We start from the raw sequence: 16959 nt of genomic DNA, 5'->3' as shown, positions 1-16959 counted from the left end.
ATCTATTACATGACTAGTTACATTCTCAGTGCATAGAGTCCTGCAAAGAAAAAATAAAGTGAAATTTTAAAGAATATTTTGATGCTTCACAAAAATAATCTGTGAGTGTGTGTGGGGGGCAATGAAATTGAAAATACATTTTCTATAGTTTCTCCATTGCTTGTTTATAACCACCCTGGCAGAGGGATTTTGCTAGCTATGGAGCAAACTCCATTGCTGAGTTTTTCTGTAGGGCTGAACGCTCTGGGGGTGGGGAGGGAGGCAATTCGAGTTTCAGTGGGCTCAGTCCAGGAGGAAGCAGACCAAGGCCAATGGGGTTGGGCCAGCAGGGGCTCTGCAGGAGGAGCCCAGAAAGGCCAGGACTCCAAACAGCAACACAGCCAAGAAAAGACTGGAGAGAGTCTGGTTATGGATCTTTTACAGTGAAAAGTTATGTACTATATGAGGCAAACTCCTCATGTTGAGTAAAATTTTCAGTAAAATTGCAGACTTAATAATGTACCTGTTGTGACTGGCTTTCTTGTGGAGGCGTTCAGGTTGGCAAGTGTTCCAGAGTCCCTGTGTGAAGGAGGGCATGGTGGATGTCCAGGTTACACTTACAGGTAAGATGTCTGTAAACTGCAGCAACAGATTGTTGTGATGATATTTGGACTTCCTACAGCATTCTGTATTTTGTAGTGCACTTTCCCATATTACCTTGCTATTTTGGGGGTGTGTGTGTTACTTATGTAAGTCTCCAGGGGGAAGAGCACTGTACTTGGAGTCAGAAGACCCGGGTTCAAGTTCTGCCTATGCCACTTACTGCCTTTAACCTCTCTTAGGAAGAGAGAGGAGAGAGCTCCTTCTCTGTCCTGTAGAGAGGATGATTCCCGCCCTCCCCAACTGACTGAAGGACATCAATTGTAATGTACCTGAAGTGCTTTGTAATGTCTACATGTCACACACATGTGTTATTATAATTATTAGTACTTATTAGATGGCGTTATGGGCTGAATTGTGTCCCCCATCCCCCCCAAAAAAGATATGTTGAAGTCCTAACTCCTAGTACCTCAGAATGTGACCTTATTTGGAAACAGGGTCATTGCAGATGTAATCAGTTAAGATGAGGTCATACTAGAGTTGGATGGGCCCCTAATCCAATGTGACTAGTGTCCTTATAAGAAGATGGTCATGTGAAGACAGACACACAGGAAGAATACCATGCAAAGAAGAAGGCAGAGACTGGAGTGATGCATCTACAAGCCAAGGAATGCCAGAGATTGTTGGCTGTCACCAGAAGCTAGAGGATGGATATGAAACAGATTCTCCCTCAGAGCTCTCAGAAGGAACCAACCCTGCTGACACCTTGATTTCAGACTTCTAACCTCCAGAATTGTGAGACAATAAATTTCTGTTGTTTTAGGCCACCCAGTTGGTGGTACTGTGCTATGGTAGCCCTAGGAAACTAATACAGCTGGTAAATTATTTGAGGGGTGTTCTTAGCCCGGGAGAAATGCAAGGAATTTATTATTACACTATCTTATTTCTATATAGGGCTATCGTCAACATATCACTTTCGTAAACATTATTTCATTTCATTCCCACCACTACTGCATGGCATAAGTGAAATTTTTCTCAATTTAGGTAGAAACCGAGGCTTGGAAATTGTAAGTAACTCAACTGGGAAACGTTTTAACCTGCCTCTTTGACTCTTTTTCCTACATCACAGCAGCTTTGTTTAGACCAATCAGTAACTCTTCCCATTACATCAGTGTTTTTCTCAGAGAGAGAAGATGTATTTATTCCTCTGCTTTTTAACATATAACTTGCTCCCAACATTACGTAATTTTTCATCCCAGTTACCTTGGCTCTGCTTGGCTCACGTCTCTTCTTGGGGTCCTAAGGGTCCTCTTTGAGGCCCAGAGGTTGGGGGGGCTCCCTCTCTGCTCTAGAGAGCTGAGACTGGCCTCAGCACGATTCTCATACTGAGCAGAAGCTCTTAGGGGTGGCAAGAATCCAGAGAGCCTCCTGGGGCGGGAGAGACTGAGCTTCTCTGGGCAGCCCCTGCCCTGACTTCTTTGGGGTTGCTGTGGGTAATGCTCAATTCCTACAGCTGTGCCCACCCACAGCCAGAGTCTTGCCCATCACAGGTGGGGGGCAGTGAGAAAATACTGGGTAGAGAAGAAGAAAAGACAGTACTGTGGCTGATGGCAGTTCCTCCCCAGTGCAGCTAACATGCTGTGAATCCATGCTGCCTGCACCCACAAAGGGGCACCCATGAAGGAAGATCAGAAAACTATGGTTGCAAGACATCTTCCATGCTGCAGGGGAGGGGCTGGAGGTGAAGATATCCCAGTGTGTCTGGTGTGTGTGTATGTATGTGTGTGTGTGTGTGGGTGCGCGCATGCACATGTTGAGGGGATAGCTGGCATGGCGTGTGGATAGAGGAGTGGTTAAGAAAATAGGTTTTGCAGTAATACAGACATAGATTTCTGGGTTAGAATTTGGTTCTGTCATAGCATTGTGTGACCTTGGGCAAATAGTTGACTCCTCTGAACCCCAGTGTCTTCATTTTAAAAATAGTGACACTATCCACCCCTTAGGGTTATTGTGAGATTAAATGAGATGATTAACACAGAGTAAGAGCTGGAAGCTTTCGCAATGAATACGGTCAGTGGGCCAGGGAACAGAGCAGGATGGGAGAAGGTCTGCCAATTAATAAGAACTTGCTAACAACTGGAGTGCCCCGTGTATCCCTTTCTTCATAGGCCATTCAGACTATTTTGAGCGTTCTCACCTGTGAGCTAGTTGCCCTCTAAGATGGATACGATATTGCAAAATAAAACCAAAAGATCTCCAACCCAACACGAGCCATCCCATAGAAAGCTCAACCAGGAGCATTTTGTCTTCTGTTCTTGTGGACTGTAATGTGAAATATCTGTCTCCATCGTGTAGCAGCAAAGCAATGCATCACAGTATAATAAAATGTCTGCCACAGCACTAAGAAACAACCCTGAAAATAGATACTTTCCAGACTCTGAATGCCATATTCTACTCACAAGGAGACATCATTAATCATTTATTATTTTGCCCATTTGATTTACTGATAGTTTTATGTATCCAAATTTTAAATACCCTTCTTTGGCTGTCAGCCAGACCCTCATCCTCCCAAAATGTACTCCTGAGAGAATTCCTGAGATATATATTGGCTATAACCCAGTCTGAACAGCTCCTTAGTACAAAACAATTCCATTTCCCTGGCCCAAATAGCATCATCCTTCAAGTTTGTACTTCCCTCCTTTTCACTCCAGCCATCTTCGCCCCCTTGCTGCTTCTGCCATGCCACAAGAAGATTCCTGCCTTAGCAACTTTGCTCTTCACCCACATGTTCACATGGCCAACTCCCTCATCTCCTGGTCTTTGCTCAGATGCCAACTTCTCAATGAGACCTGCCTTCACCATGGTATCTAACAATGTGTGTCTCTTCCTCCTGCAAGAATGGAGGCTCCCTGAGGGCAGGGGTCTTTGTGAATTTTGTTCACTGGTGACTCTCCAAGTGCCTAGTAGAGTGCCTGGCACATAGTAGACTCTCAATAAATATTTAAGTGAATAAATGATAAAAACCAGTTTTTGAAAACCAAAGAATGTTAGGGATGGAAGAAACCTTAGAAATGATTTGATTCAGTGGTGAGAAACTTTTTTTTTTCAGGAGGGTCAATTGAAGAAAAATAAAAAGAGATTTATGGGGAGAAATTGTTTTTCGTTCAAAATTAAATCCCATAGGGGAATAATGTATGTTCTTAAGTTACTTTATTACTTACCACTTAACTTTATTACATAAAAGAATGTTTATGAGAAATTGTGGACGGAGTTGAGAAATAGCAAGTAGAGGCAGCTTTCTAGCCTGCATCCAGGAAATGAAATCTGGATCTTGAACACAGACAGCCCTTGGGACTCAGGCTGCTCATCATCCACCACCTAAAACCCCACCCAATTTTATAGGAGGCAGAGATTGCCTGGAGAAGAGAAGACATTTTCTTTTTCTCAAGGTCACATAGCTGATTAGAGGCAGATTCAAGAGTAGACCTGAGATGCCTGGCCTCCATGCAGTGCTCCTTCCACCAGCAGGAGAAAAAGAAGAAAATGAAAAAAGGCTTTGGTGCTTTTCTGCACAATTAAGCTTAAATGAGCACCGGATACACTATCATCAAATCAGTGGATGTCTGCTCATTGTGAATCGATGAACACGTGTGGAAATCAGAATTATTTACTGCCTTTAATATAATGTCACTATAATTGTCCTATAAATGATTGCAAGCATTCTGCCTCCCCCTGCCCCGTGGATTATTAATATGACCTAACATTTAACAAGTACTAATAATGTGTAGGTGTTGTTCCAACTGCCTGAGGCTGAGAAGGGCCTGTAAACACTTGGTCTGCCTGTCTTTTTAATGTGCATATCTCTAGCCAAACCTTGTTTGTAGGATAGGCATTATCTCTTTTGTTGCTGGATTTTTACTTTTTTGGTTGTTGTTGTTATTTGTTTTTAGTATTACCTCTAAATATACCCATAAAAGATTTATGAGGCAGAATCTCTGAGAATATGTAATATATATTCAGGCAATTTAATAAGTCAATAATGACTTTTACTTGTGTAAGTACTCTGCGTATCAGTAAATCTGTTGTCACTCAATAAGTATTATGACTTGAAGGATGAAGTTATTTTAAAAATTATTTTTTATGTTTATTTTATTGGATTCAACGTGTCAGTTCAAAATATCTGCGTTGATGATTGAAATGCCCAAATGCCATTTTGCTTTTCCAGTTGATCAGCTATCCAGAAGTCTACTGCTCTAAGCAGAGCCCTAAAGATTCAATTGTTCCACCATTCTTCTCCATTAAGTCTGTCAACTGCAGTTTCTCAGAAAAGAATATTCAATGCACCACGACAGGCTACTGTAGGGGTATCAAAACACATAAGGCCATAGAGCCCCTGCCTTTAGGGAGCTTGCAGCCTGTTCTGGGAGATTAGAGAGGAGAGACCAAAAGAAAACCAACAATCTCAGGTGGTGCATAGAAAGTTCTAGATATAAGGCTTAGACAGCAAGAGAAGGGATGTGAGGGAGATCAAGTTAGAAATGAATGTTGGGGCCAGGTAATCTTCATCACGCTTTTGCTTTGAATTATAGAATACTTCTTCCCCTTTGTCTTAATTTTACTTTCTCTGGAATCCAAGAAATGGCAAAAATTTCCACAGATTTCTTTTTATGTTTGTTGCCATCTTCCAGGAATTCGTTCTCTCATCTCCTGGAATGTAGGTCACCATCCTGGGCTAAAGAAATCCATTTGGGTTCATATCGAAATTTGACAGATCAGAATAATGATTTCTATTTTCCATTTGTCATATGGAAAGTGAGGTGGGAACAGGTCTCCCTTTTCTCCTTGGATGAGGAGGTTAGCTAGTATATCCATTTATGATCATTATTTTTGTGCATACCACATTCATTGCCCTTAACACAGAAAAAGTGTCAACTACCCAAATGTCATATTTTTAAACAGTTTGGTTCCATTGTTCCAAAGCTTGTTTGGTTCCATTTTCTCTAAATTATAGCCTCATTTTCTTGTAAGCAAATATGAGTTATGGGCAGCATGAAAAGAAGGGCTGAAATACCGTGGTTGAACTATTTAGAATGTATTAAATTTAGTTGGCTAAGGAACAGGGAAATTCTTAATTGTGAACATATTGCAATAAAAATCAGTTAATTTAAAAATTTTATCATCTTCATTGTTAAACGTACTTTTAAAAAATGAAAATTCAGTATTTAGATTTTTCTCTTCACATTGACTCATTCCATTGGTTTGGTCATTTTTCTTCTGTGGTCATGATGTATTATTTAGGATCAGAATTATTTTAAATCTGCAGTAGGTCCTAGAGAGCTTCTAGTCCAACCTCTTCATTTGGCAAATGAAAGTTAACCAAAACCCAGAGACATATGGGGCTGACTGAGGTCACACATGGAAGGACTGAGACTAAATTTCAAGTGTCCTGAAAATAGTAGGGGCACATTTGACATATGGAATAGAAATTCAAATTAATATGCATTGCCTCTGTGATCCCACCTTTACAAACTGGAATTCTAGGATCTTTTGGACAATGCACATGTATCAATTGTATGTTATTTTCCAATTCCCAAGAGTTGTCCCTCTTCCGTAGACCTTCCCTGGATGAGCTCCAGGGGTGGCACTGTTAACAGCAGAAACAAAATTTTCTGATGATTAATTTATTTAAAAATTTCCTGAGTTATCATGAAGTGTTAACATCTTTATTTGGTTTATTTGGAAAATCATAGTTAACTACATATGATCTTGTCATATGTCATTCATTGACTATGTTGTATTATTTTATTAATAAATCTACAGGAACCTATGGAGGTTATTAACAGAGGAGGCAATAAAATTGTCTTGCTCTGTCAATCAGAAAGAAATAGGAGAGAGAGGTTCATCTTGCTGAGATAGTTTAATATAGTCCATCTGAAAGCAGAGAATTAGTTTAGATGAACTCAAAGATCTCATTCAGGCACTTTAAACTCTAACAATCATTAAATACAGCAAATAGTTAAAATTGGTTGTAATTTACAGACTTACTTGTTGACATATTCAACTAGATCTGTTGAATTCTTGGTTGACATTTTGGCTGGAGATAATCTTACCTAAAACAAAGGTCACAGGTTTAAAATGTATCATCAGCTACTTTATAGGGAAATCTTATCCATCTTATTCTATATAAATGTTTTAATTTTAAACAAAATATATACTATAGATCATAGACCCTCAGCCCAGTTAATCATGCACATGCTCCATTTGTATTGCCAGAGACTAAAACAAAAATCAAGTTCTGGGAAGACACTAGAAAGCTTCAGTTCATAGATTTGGTATACTGTAAGGAGAAACTTTTTGGAAAAGCCAAAGCCACAGATTCTTCTTCTTCTTCTTTTTTTTTTTTTTGGTGAGGAAGATTAGCCCTGAGCTATCATTTGTTGCCAATCCTCCTCTTTTTGCTGAGGAAGATTGGCCCTGGGCTAACACCTGTGCCCATCTTCCTCTTTTGTTTTGTGTGGGATGCCTGCCACAGCATGGCTTGTTAGCGGTGCGTATGTCCATGCCCAGGATCTGAACCTGCGAACCCTGGGCCGCTGAAGCGGAGCATGTGAACTTAACCACTGCGTCATTGGGCCAGCCACACTTAGATAATTTTTTTTTTTTTGTGAGAAGATCGGCCCTGAGCTAACATCTGCCAATCCTCCTCTTTTTGCTGAGGAAGATTGGCCCTGGGCTAACATCCATGCCCATCTTCCTCCACTTTACAGGGGACGCCGCCACAGCATGGCCTGACATGCGGTGCGTCTGTGCGCGCCTGGGATCCCGGCCGGTGAACCCCGGGCCACCGCAGCAGAGCGCGCGCACTTAACCGCTTGCGCCACTGGGCCAGCCCCTCCACTTAGATAATTTTTTAAAGAACTAACCAGTGATTATTGGCTGAGTTACTAAAGAAGTTTTCACAGAGTAAATTATTTCTGACATGCTGAATTCTGAGAGACATCAGCTATTTTTCAAAAACAGAGCCAAAGACTAGAAAAATAGTCTATCCAGGTAATTTTGTTTTCTAAGAAACCTGGATGTCAGATTATTATAATCAATGAAAAATAAAAGTATAGAGCACAATTATGTACATAATTTACTAGTATTAAACATAGCTGGCCATAGGAACACTTCACTAATTCAATAAAATGGTACTACTAGAAAGTTCCATTTGCATGAAAGTTCATAATTTTGCAGCATTTCTAAGAGGAAAGAGGATACCAAATGTACTCACTGTTTTGTATATGCTGAAACTATTTTAAACTCTAATGTTCTTTTAAGTTTAAAAACAGGACAAGATTTATCCTCATTTAAGAGGCTGTCACTGAACTGGATCAACGGAGAGAGTATGAGTGGTATTCTACCTCAGGTTAAAACTTAAGCAAAATATGTTCCTAGGATGTTTTTTCTTGGTTTATGTTCTTATAGACTACAATGGCGAGCAGAATATATTAAGACTCCCATGCAAATACCTAAGGAACTACTCTTCTTAATTTAGGGGCTAAGAAACTTAATTGGAAACCTCTCTCTCCCAAGAAAACTTAAAAAAAAAAAAAGGTATCAAGAAGGCAAGTCTAGAATACCTGGCAATAGTCAGACTCTCCTGACCTGGCCCACTTGGTGGTGGGCAACCGGAACAGGCTCACGGCTGCTCAGGGTGGAACTAGTGAGCCACCGTGATAATGCTTTAGACCCTCTTGCCCCATTGCTGAGTGGGGTCTACAGTGGCCCTGACACTCCGAAGCCGGGTCGTGCCCTAGAGAACGGATACACTGATCCATTGGGCACCCAGGTGTCCACATTACGAAACCATCCTAACTCCCTGGAGGACGTGGATGGCCTTCTGGCCTGGTTTGTGTTTTCACTCCCGTTTCCAGCTGGAACCGTGCTGGGCCCCGGTTCGGCACCTTGTTAATGCCAGCTCTTTTCTTCTCACCGCTCACCGCTGCCTTGCCTGTGGGGGTCCGTTTGTAGTATTTCCTCAGCAGCTGGCTGGACCCTGGCCTTATAGGTTTGGCACCTACTCGCCCTTTGTAAATATTCGTGGAATGAAGGAGTATGTGAAATTACTGGGTTATTGTCTTCTTTTCTCCTTCTCGAGTGAAACGATTGTTTCTGTTGTTTTATTTTTATTTTATTAATTTTTGTGTCTTATTTGGAAGACCCAAAATAGTATCTTCTCAAAAACACACCTACAACTCACATACTTTTAAAGTGACAAATGTTAAACCTGATGATGGAGGAAAATTTGGAAAAATATAGAAAAGTAAAAGATACAGAGAAATAATGCTCATTTAAAATCCTACTCTCTAGGGCAAAAGCCGTTAACACTGTGGCATATTTATTTCCTCTTTCTATGCAATCTTTTATGTATTTAAGACAGTATTTAAATTTTTGTGTCTTTGCTAATTGAGTATAGTAATATTCAATATAGGAATCAGCTCTGTTTCTTCTCTGTTCCTACAAGCTAGAACATAATTATATACAAATTCTCACAGACAGCTTGGGGGTTATTATGGGACATTTTACATGTATCAATTTTCACCTGTTCCACAATAATACTTTAAAATGTTATGGTCCTTTACGGCTTAATGGCCTATAAACTACTTTCACGTATATGATGTGATTTCATTCTTCCAACAGTCCCGTAAGGTGGGAATGATTACCTTGTGGATAACGTTAGTTACCTTAAGTAACTGAAATCCTTCTTTATTACAGAAAGAATTTGAGGTGATTATTTTTATAGGTGAGGAATCTGAGGATCAGAGAAGTAACGGACTTGCTCAAGATGGTATAGATGATGGTAATAATCATATTATAGCTATTGACTAAGCGCTTCCTTCCTGCTAAGCCCTTCACCTTACTGGCTCATTCAAACCGCACATCTCTGTATGATACGCCTAATTAGCCCATTTCACAGAAGAGGAAACTGAGAGGTTAAGGAATCCCTGAAAGTCACACAGCTGGTGCACAGTAGAGCCAATGGATACCAAAAATCGGTGCTTGATATTATGCTAGCTTCCCAGTGCTCTTTCCATCACCAAAGGCTGCATCTGCTGGTCAGGCGTTATGAGAATTACAAAGCGAAGTCTAAAAACACTGCTTCTTTGAATGTTCTTTTTCATTAATGGGGAAGACATGACAAGTACCGATAAAAGAAACATTCTATTTAGCTATTCTCTTTTTCATGTTCAAGTCTACACCTTGAGTTTATCATAGTTCCTTTTGAATCTTCATAAAAAGCAAATAATTATCAAGTTTTTGTTAATTTTTAGCCCCACATATTAAAAGTCAGTCCAATGAACGTATTCACAAATTGAGACCCTTTTTCTTTACAGTCGTGCCGGCATCAGTCACTTTGTCAAAGCAGAACAGGAAATGTGAGTAGAGTGAGAAGAAAAACATCTCTTTCAGGACTCCTTAGAACTTTCTAAGCAATGCTAAGCTTTAAAGAAGCTGAGAAAATATTCTATTTTTAATATGAATATCTAAAAGTACTTGCTTTCTTTTCTTGGTCACTGGCTGAGCCAGGACGGGGGCCATCAGGTTCATCTGGCTGTTCCTCGGCAGTCGGGGAGGCACTTTCGTTTACATCCGTATCTAGGCAACCAGAATGCTGAATCAGATCAGGAACTATGGCAAGTGAATTTTTTCGGTGGTGGTAAATTTATTTTTTAATTGAGGGCAGTTTTTGTACATATGGCGAAGGTTAAAGGGAGGCTTCCAATTGTTTTACACTTCCTCTCTTCCCTCCTTGCCTACCCCAGTTCTCCCCCAGGCCCCCATCACACCTGTAGTCAGCTAGAAGAGCTGATCATCACAAATACTTCAGGTGTTTCCATTAGACATTTAGGAAACTTTGTTGAGATGTACTCATTTAGATCAAACCGTTCTATAACAATAGGGAATACTTTCTCACCCTATTGTGCCCAAGCCATCCAAGGGTCTTCTTTGAGATTTATTACCGTATTATACGTAATAAGAAATATAAGTAAGAAACTAAAGTATGAGAAATTTAGAGACCTTGAGTAATCCATGAAATGAATACCTGAACTCATGACGCTGGATTTTCTGGCTTAATTTTTTGTCGATGTGATTTTTTTTGAAAGGAAACAGAGATTTTTTTTTTCTCTCTCACCAAGCCAAAATACTAACTAATCTTGATTGCATCCTGACTAAAGTCTTCATGTTTCTGGCGCATCTTCGCTGGGTGGCTCATGAGCATTGTGACTGCAGGAAGGATCTGTGATGTCAATGGGGTTAGCCCTCACATTTTAAGTCAAGTGTCTAGGATTTAGGAGCTCCAAGGGTTTTTCTTAATGTTCATTGTCGTAAAAATCACTAGGTCCTTTGCCTCTTTGAGTGGTGAGTAGTTATTTTTAAACTGATATTTCACATCCTTCCCTTCATTTCACCTTCACAGTTTGATAAAAGACCAGTTTCCGTCAAATTAGACAAAGAAAATGGAATGCTGCAGTCATCCCAAATCTTCCAAGACGTTAGTTAAGGAAGCTAACTCTTCTAACACTAGGGGGAGTGTCACAAAGAACACAGCAATGATAGGTGAGGGGAGCCAGGGCTTTAAATAAATTAAAATATTGAACTTTAGTTTTGTAGAGGACATTTTGTGCATTTATTCGACTTGTTTCAAAAATATGTAGGTTGTTTAATCTCTGAAATATTTTCCCGAGTTTTAAAATTGGAATTTGCATATTTTACTGATACTTCTTGGCCCTCATATATGGAAATGATAATTTTGGCTGAGTTATTTTTCAAATTATGGTGCTGGGTTTGCCTTGCTCTGAGGACACACAATGTCAGGATATTGAGTGACAAACTTCAATTGCACAGATAAATTCCACCTATGATTTTTGGCTTCAATGATGTGTTCATCCTGCAGTGCCAGTTCTGTTTACCAAAAGTGGCCCACTAAGCCCTTAAAACTTAGAGACACAGTATTTCATGGTTTGTAAGCAGTCCAAAAGGTTCATTACACTACTCTGAATGTCATTTTATTGAGTGCCAAGGGAGACTGACACATCAGTGACTGAGAGCAGGTGGCTATGGATGCTCAGAGAGTTGGTTAGGACTCTGACTCCTTAACCTACTGACTATTTACTTTGGGGGAAATTACTTCACCTCTTCAAGCCTCAGTTTTCTCATCTGTAAAATGAGCTAATAATATCAGTCTCATAAGGTGGCTGAAAGGATTAAATACAAGAATACACTTAAAGTGCTCAGCTGAGTGCCAATCTGAGAATCCACTAAGGGGTAGCAATTATTAGTGATTATTTCATAAGGTGGCAATTATCCAAGAAATAGATACAGAATCTGTGTGAGAAAGGAAAACTGGATTCGACTTTGCTAAACAACTTCTTGTGATTCTTTCTCTTCTTCAATTCAGCTTCTAATCCACAGGATTTGGCTAGAAAAATGGGCCCCAATGAAATGAGAGTCTAACTTGTTTGTTCTCTAACTGGCTGCTTGGTTTTTAGTAGGACAGTGCACATAGTATATATATGTACCACTGACTTCCCACCTGCCCAAACGTGTATGCAAAATCCTTCCTGGAAATCAATGATCTTCAAAGACCTCTCCTAACCCAGGGCTACCAAGACTACTGCCTCACAGAAACCGTTAATGTTCAATTTTGATCTTAAAAACTTAAAGACGACATTATGTTCTGATATTACTCTAAATATGGGCATAAAGAAATAATCATGAGGGGGTGGATGGTGAAGGAGGTTGGTTCATGTCAAGGGTCAGCTAAGACAGGACTGCTGTGTGTTGTGTACTACACAACCCTAGGGGGTGCCATTCACACAATAATACTGTAGATTTTCATATTTGTTACAATAATTTTTCAAGCATATAAATATCTCATTATCAAGAAAATATCTTGTTCTAACAAGGTAAGTATATCAGGACAGTTTTCTGACAAGTGGAAGTAAAAAGTCTTGAGGAAAGAGTGCCTCTTTCTAACTCACACAAAGAGTGTGTCTGGGCCAGCGGCAGCCCCCACTCTGGGCGTCTGCTGAGTGCTGTGTCCTCAGTTAACCAGCTTCAACTAGCCCTGGGCCACACTAGACAGTAGTTCATTGGCAGAGTATCTTCCTCGACTTCCTTATCCTTTCCTCACCTCCCACCTGTCATCCCAAGTGCCCTTAGGCAATCCTTCTGGAAAGATCTTACTGGGACCTGAGGATTCCGTGAACCTCACACCTTTCTTTGTGCTATTCTACCCTTATCTACTCTAGTCTTTTAGTAATCTCTGATGTGTTTAGCGCTTAACATTTTAGAAGGTATTCCTCGTGTTGCATCTCATGATTCTACTGAGGAAGCCAGTGCAGATATGAATATCCCAATTTTACAGATAAAATACAAGGAGATTCAGAGAGTTAAGTGACTCATATAAGCGGATGGTGAACCTATGACTGACCAGACTCCAAGTCTTCTTACCCTTAGCCTTGTGCACCATGCCTCCTGGGATGCAGCGTGCTGAATTCTGCTACGGTGTAAGCATTGGACTTCCATTCTAAACGGGAGCTCAATGCTAAGTGGATCCTTAATGCTCCATGGCCATTATATTACATTCCCTTAGTCCATCGCTCTCGTACTGTCCTAATTGCCTCTCTGACCTTTTCCTCTGACCTCCACTGCTGTCATCTCCTCTCTCACCCTCACCCTCACTCTCAGCTCATGACCTTTCCTTTCTGTTTCACCAAGAGAATATAAGTAACCAAAAGGGAATTTCGATGAGCCCACCCACTACATCTAGAGACCTATGTGCCTCTGTCCATAAATTCTACCTCCTTTCCTGTTTCAGCAGATGAACCACCTGTGCTCCTCATTCAGATCCATCCCATGTTGTCCTCAGGTGGCACTCCCTCTCACCTATTCGAGGACCCCTCGTCGCTCTTTACTAGATCATTCCTATTGGCATACACACATACCTTTTTTTCCTTCCATCCACCTTAAGACAAATAAACAACCTTCTTTTGATCCTATATACCATTCCAGCTACCACTTACTTTTTCCTTTTCTGCACAGGAAATCTCCCTGAAAGTGTTGTTCTTATTTTTCTCTTTCCAATTTCTCTCTTTGCTATGGTCTGAATTGTGTCTTCCCCTTCCCACCCCAATTCATATGTTGAGGCCCTAACCCCGAATGTGACTGTATTTGGAGACAGGGTCTTTAGGAGGGAATTATGGGTAAATGAGATCATAAGGGTAGGGTCCTAATCTGTTAGGATTTGTGGCCTTATAAGAAGAGAAAGTGATCTCATTCTCTTTCTGTCTCTATACACACACACTGAGAAAAGTACGAGGACACAGCGAGAAGGCAGCTGTCTGCAAGCCAGGAAGACGGTCCTCACCAGGAACCGAATCTGTTGGCACCTTGATCTTGGATTTCTCAGCCTCCAGAATTGTGAGAAATAAATTTCTGTTGTTTAAGCCACACAGACTATGCTCTTTTGTTATAGCAGCCCGAGCAGACTAGGAAGCTCTTGAATCAGTAAAATCAGGCTTTCTGTCCCTTGTTCCTTCTACTAAAATTGCTCTGGTCAAGGTCCCCTGTGACATCTCTGTTGCTAAATCTGGTGGTCAATTCTCAGTCCTCCTCTTACTTGCCCCCTCGGCAGCGTTTGACAGAGTTGAGAGCTGTCTTCTCCATGAAACTCGTTCCTTACTTGGCTCCTACGGCAACGTGTCTCCCATGGCTCTGCTATTCCTTTTCACGGATTTCTCATTCATCTCCCTGACCTCTGAACTTTCCTGAAAGTCCTGTGTCCTGGGAACCCTCAGCCCTGGGCAAACCAGAAAAGTTGATTACCCCATCTCTGAGTGTTGAAGTGCCCCCGACCTCAGTCCTTGCACTTCTATACACGCTACCTTGATGATCTCATCCAATCTCATTGTTATAAGCTGATGATCCCCCAGAGCCCTTTCCCCCAAAATCTACTCCCCAAACAGCCTTCCCCATTGCAGTCAATGGCAGCGGACTTTTTCCAGTTGCTCGGGCCCCAAACCTTGGCATTCTCCTTCACTCTTCTTTTTCTCTCATACGCTACTTGTTTCCTCACCTTCAAAATATATCCAGAATGGGTCACTTCTCGCCACTTCCTCTGCTGCCACGCTGGTCCAAGCTACCGCTGTTTCTCCCTTGGATTAGTGCAATGGCTTTCTAAAACCAATCTCCCTTCTGCCAAACTTGCCTCCCCATCAATTATTCTCAACGAACTAGCCTGTGAGGTTGTCGAAGTTAAGACTGACCATGAAATTCATCTGCTCGAAATCCTTCAATAGTTTTCCATGTTGTAAATGATGAAACCTTTCTAATATCTACAAAAGCTTTCTGAGGCCTAGGTGATAGGGTCCTCCATAGCCATCTGAGCTCATCTCCTACGTCTCTTTCCCTCACTTACTCTCCTCCAGCCCCAAAGGCCACTTTGGTACTCCTTGAACAGGCTGGCAGGCTCTTGCCTCAGGGCCTTTGATCTGACTGTTGGCTCTGCTTAAATGAACTTTCCCTGCATATTCCCTCCACTCATCCCTTGCTTCCTTCTGGTCTTGATTCAAATGTCACTTTCTCAGAGAGGCATCCCTGGCTTTCTAATATTGCAGGTTAGTCTTATGCACATGCTTCCTATGACTATTTCCCCCTTAGCATTTATCTGTCTAATATACATTTTACTTTGCCTATTAATTTTTTCCCCTGTTGGATTCTAAGCTCCATAAGGGCAGGCATTTTTGTCTCTTTTGTCCACTGCTCTGTCCCAATGCCTAGAACAGTGTCTGGCACATGGTCAGTGCTCAATAAATATTTGTTAAATGAATGAATAAGTGAAGATATGTAGACAAAATTCTACAGGGGAGTTCAGGAGTACAGGTGACTTCTCTCTGGGGTTAGGTGGATGAAAATGACACGAATTGTGCAGGAGCTGGCATTTTATCTGAACCTTGAAAATTGCACAGACTGGTAGTTTCTGAGGTCTGAGTGGCACTCATGGGGGTTTGACTCTTCTCTTTCCCTTCATAACAGCCCTGAGGACACTTCTAGGGGCTCTTAGTGCCTAGGACCCTCCACTGACACTTGGGGAGAAAAAAGGCCTCTCTCTGCACCACCAAATAATTCTTGTCCTATTCTCTTCCTGTCTGACTTTCAGCCAGTTGTCTATTAGAAAGGATCTGATAAATTCAGTGCGGACTTTATGGATGAGGGCCAATGCCTTAGTCCAGGCATTCAAACACTGGTATGTATAAAACTCACCTGGAGAGCTTCTTAAACTGTCGGTTCCTGGGCCCCACTCCAGCAAGTCTCTAAATAAGCTCATTTTGATCCAGAGATCCAAGGACCACTCACTGAAAAACTCAAAGGGAAGAATTTCTAATGGTGGCATCCCTGAAGGCCTACAGAGAACATAATTTTGGTCAGAGGGCCTCTTTGGTATTCTTGAAATTGCTGCTGTATTCCTATAAATAATCGTCTGTTTCGTCTGATCATCCACCTGCCTGCCCACCTGCCCATCCATCCATTCTTCCATCCCTCCCTCCATCATCTATCATTGTCTTAAATCTTGTGTCTGTGTGACTTTTCCTACACTGTAGCAGTGCTGGGGGAGCCTTCTCCTTTCAAAACAACTTCCTCAGGGCCTGATTAGCATCTGCACCTCCCCCAAGGCCAAACCACGTCCTACCTCTACTGGGAAGTCTCCCCTCAGGTGCCAACTAGCGATTGCTGTCATCCTACCTTGTGTTTATACCTGGCTGCTCCTCCTCTTTTCACCTGTCAGCCAGCCTCCTTTTCTCCATTCTCTGGCTCCCTGTTCTACTTCTGTCCCCTCCACTGCTGAACAAACAGCTTCTCCCCAGACACCTAATTGTAGCCAAGCTACCCTGGGGAATTCCCACCTCCCTTAGCTGCGTTTCCTGCCTCCAGCTTCCACTGCCCTTTTCTGGCTTTGGTTGATATCAGCCAAATAAATTGACTAACCAAATAAAGAAGTGCAGTACACTAAAATATAACAATTTTGATAATTTACAATGAAATAAAATGCCAAGGGGAAAAATACATTCTGGGGAAGTGGATTCATGTTTGCATATAGTCTGTCACACATATTCACAAGTGCAAATGGAGTCCAAAACAAACAAAACACAACAAAAAAACCTGACAAAATCCCACATGGCTAATAATGCAGTACAAAGGTAGGAAAGGTAATAATTCAAAGACAATGACAATTCAAGTGGCGATTTATTGTGTTGCCACCAGATCCGGGAACCATGAGTTTTTGTGGAAGCAATAAAAGCTTGTGCTCATTGTTAAATCAGTTTACTGAATCTC

General features: G+C 41.3%; 1 protein-coding gene across 1 annotated transcript in view; it reads right to left on the bottom strand.

Moving 5' to 3' along the window:
• Window positions 1-16174, bottom strand: part of FAM81B (family with sequence similarity 81 member B) — a 57056-nt gene extending 40882 nt beyond the window's left edge. The window contains exons 1-2 of the mRNA XM_058533465.1: window positions 15889-16174; window positions 10117-10218 (exon numbers count right to left, since the gene is read on the bottom strand). Coding sequence (XP_058389448.1) covers window positions 10117-10218; window positions 15889-16174 — 388 coding nt within the window. The remainder of the gene's footprint in view (window positions 1-10116; window positions 10219-15888) is intronic.
• Window positions 16175-16959: the final 785 nt, after the last annotated feature.

This window comes from Diceros bicornis, chromosome 1 (genome assembly GCF_020826845.1).
Source record: "Diceros bicornis minor isolate mBicDic1 chromosome 1, mDicBic1.mat.cur, whole genome shotgun sequence".
Taxonomy (NCBI): domain Eukaryota; kingdom Metazoa; phylum Chordata; class Mammalia; order Perissodactyla; family Rhinocerotidae; genus Diceros; species Diceros bicornis.
The sequence above is the reverse complement of the archived record's forward strand: the minus strand, read 5'-3'. Positions and strand labels throughout refer to the sequence as shown.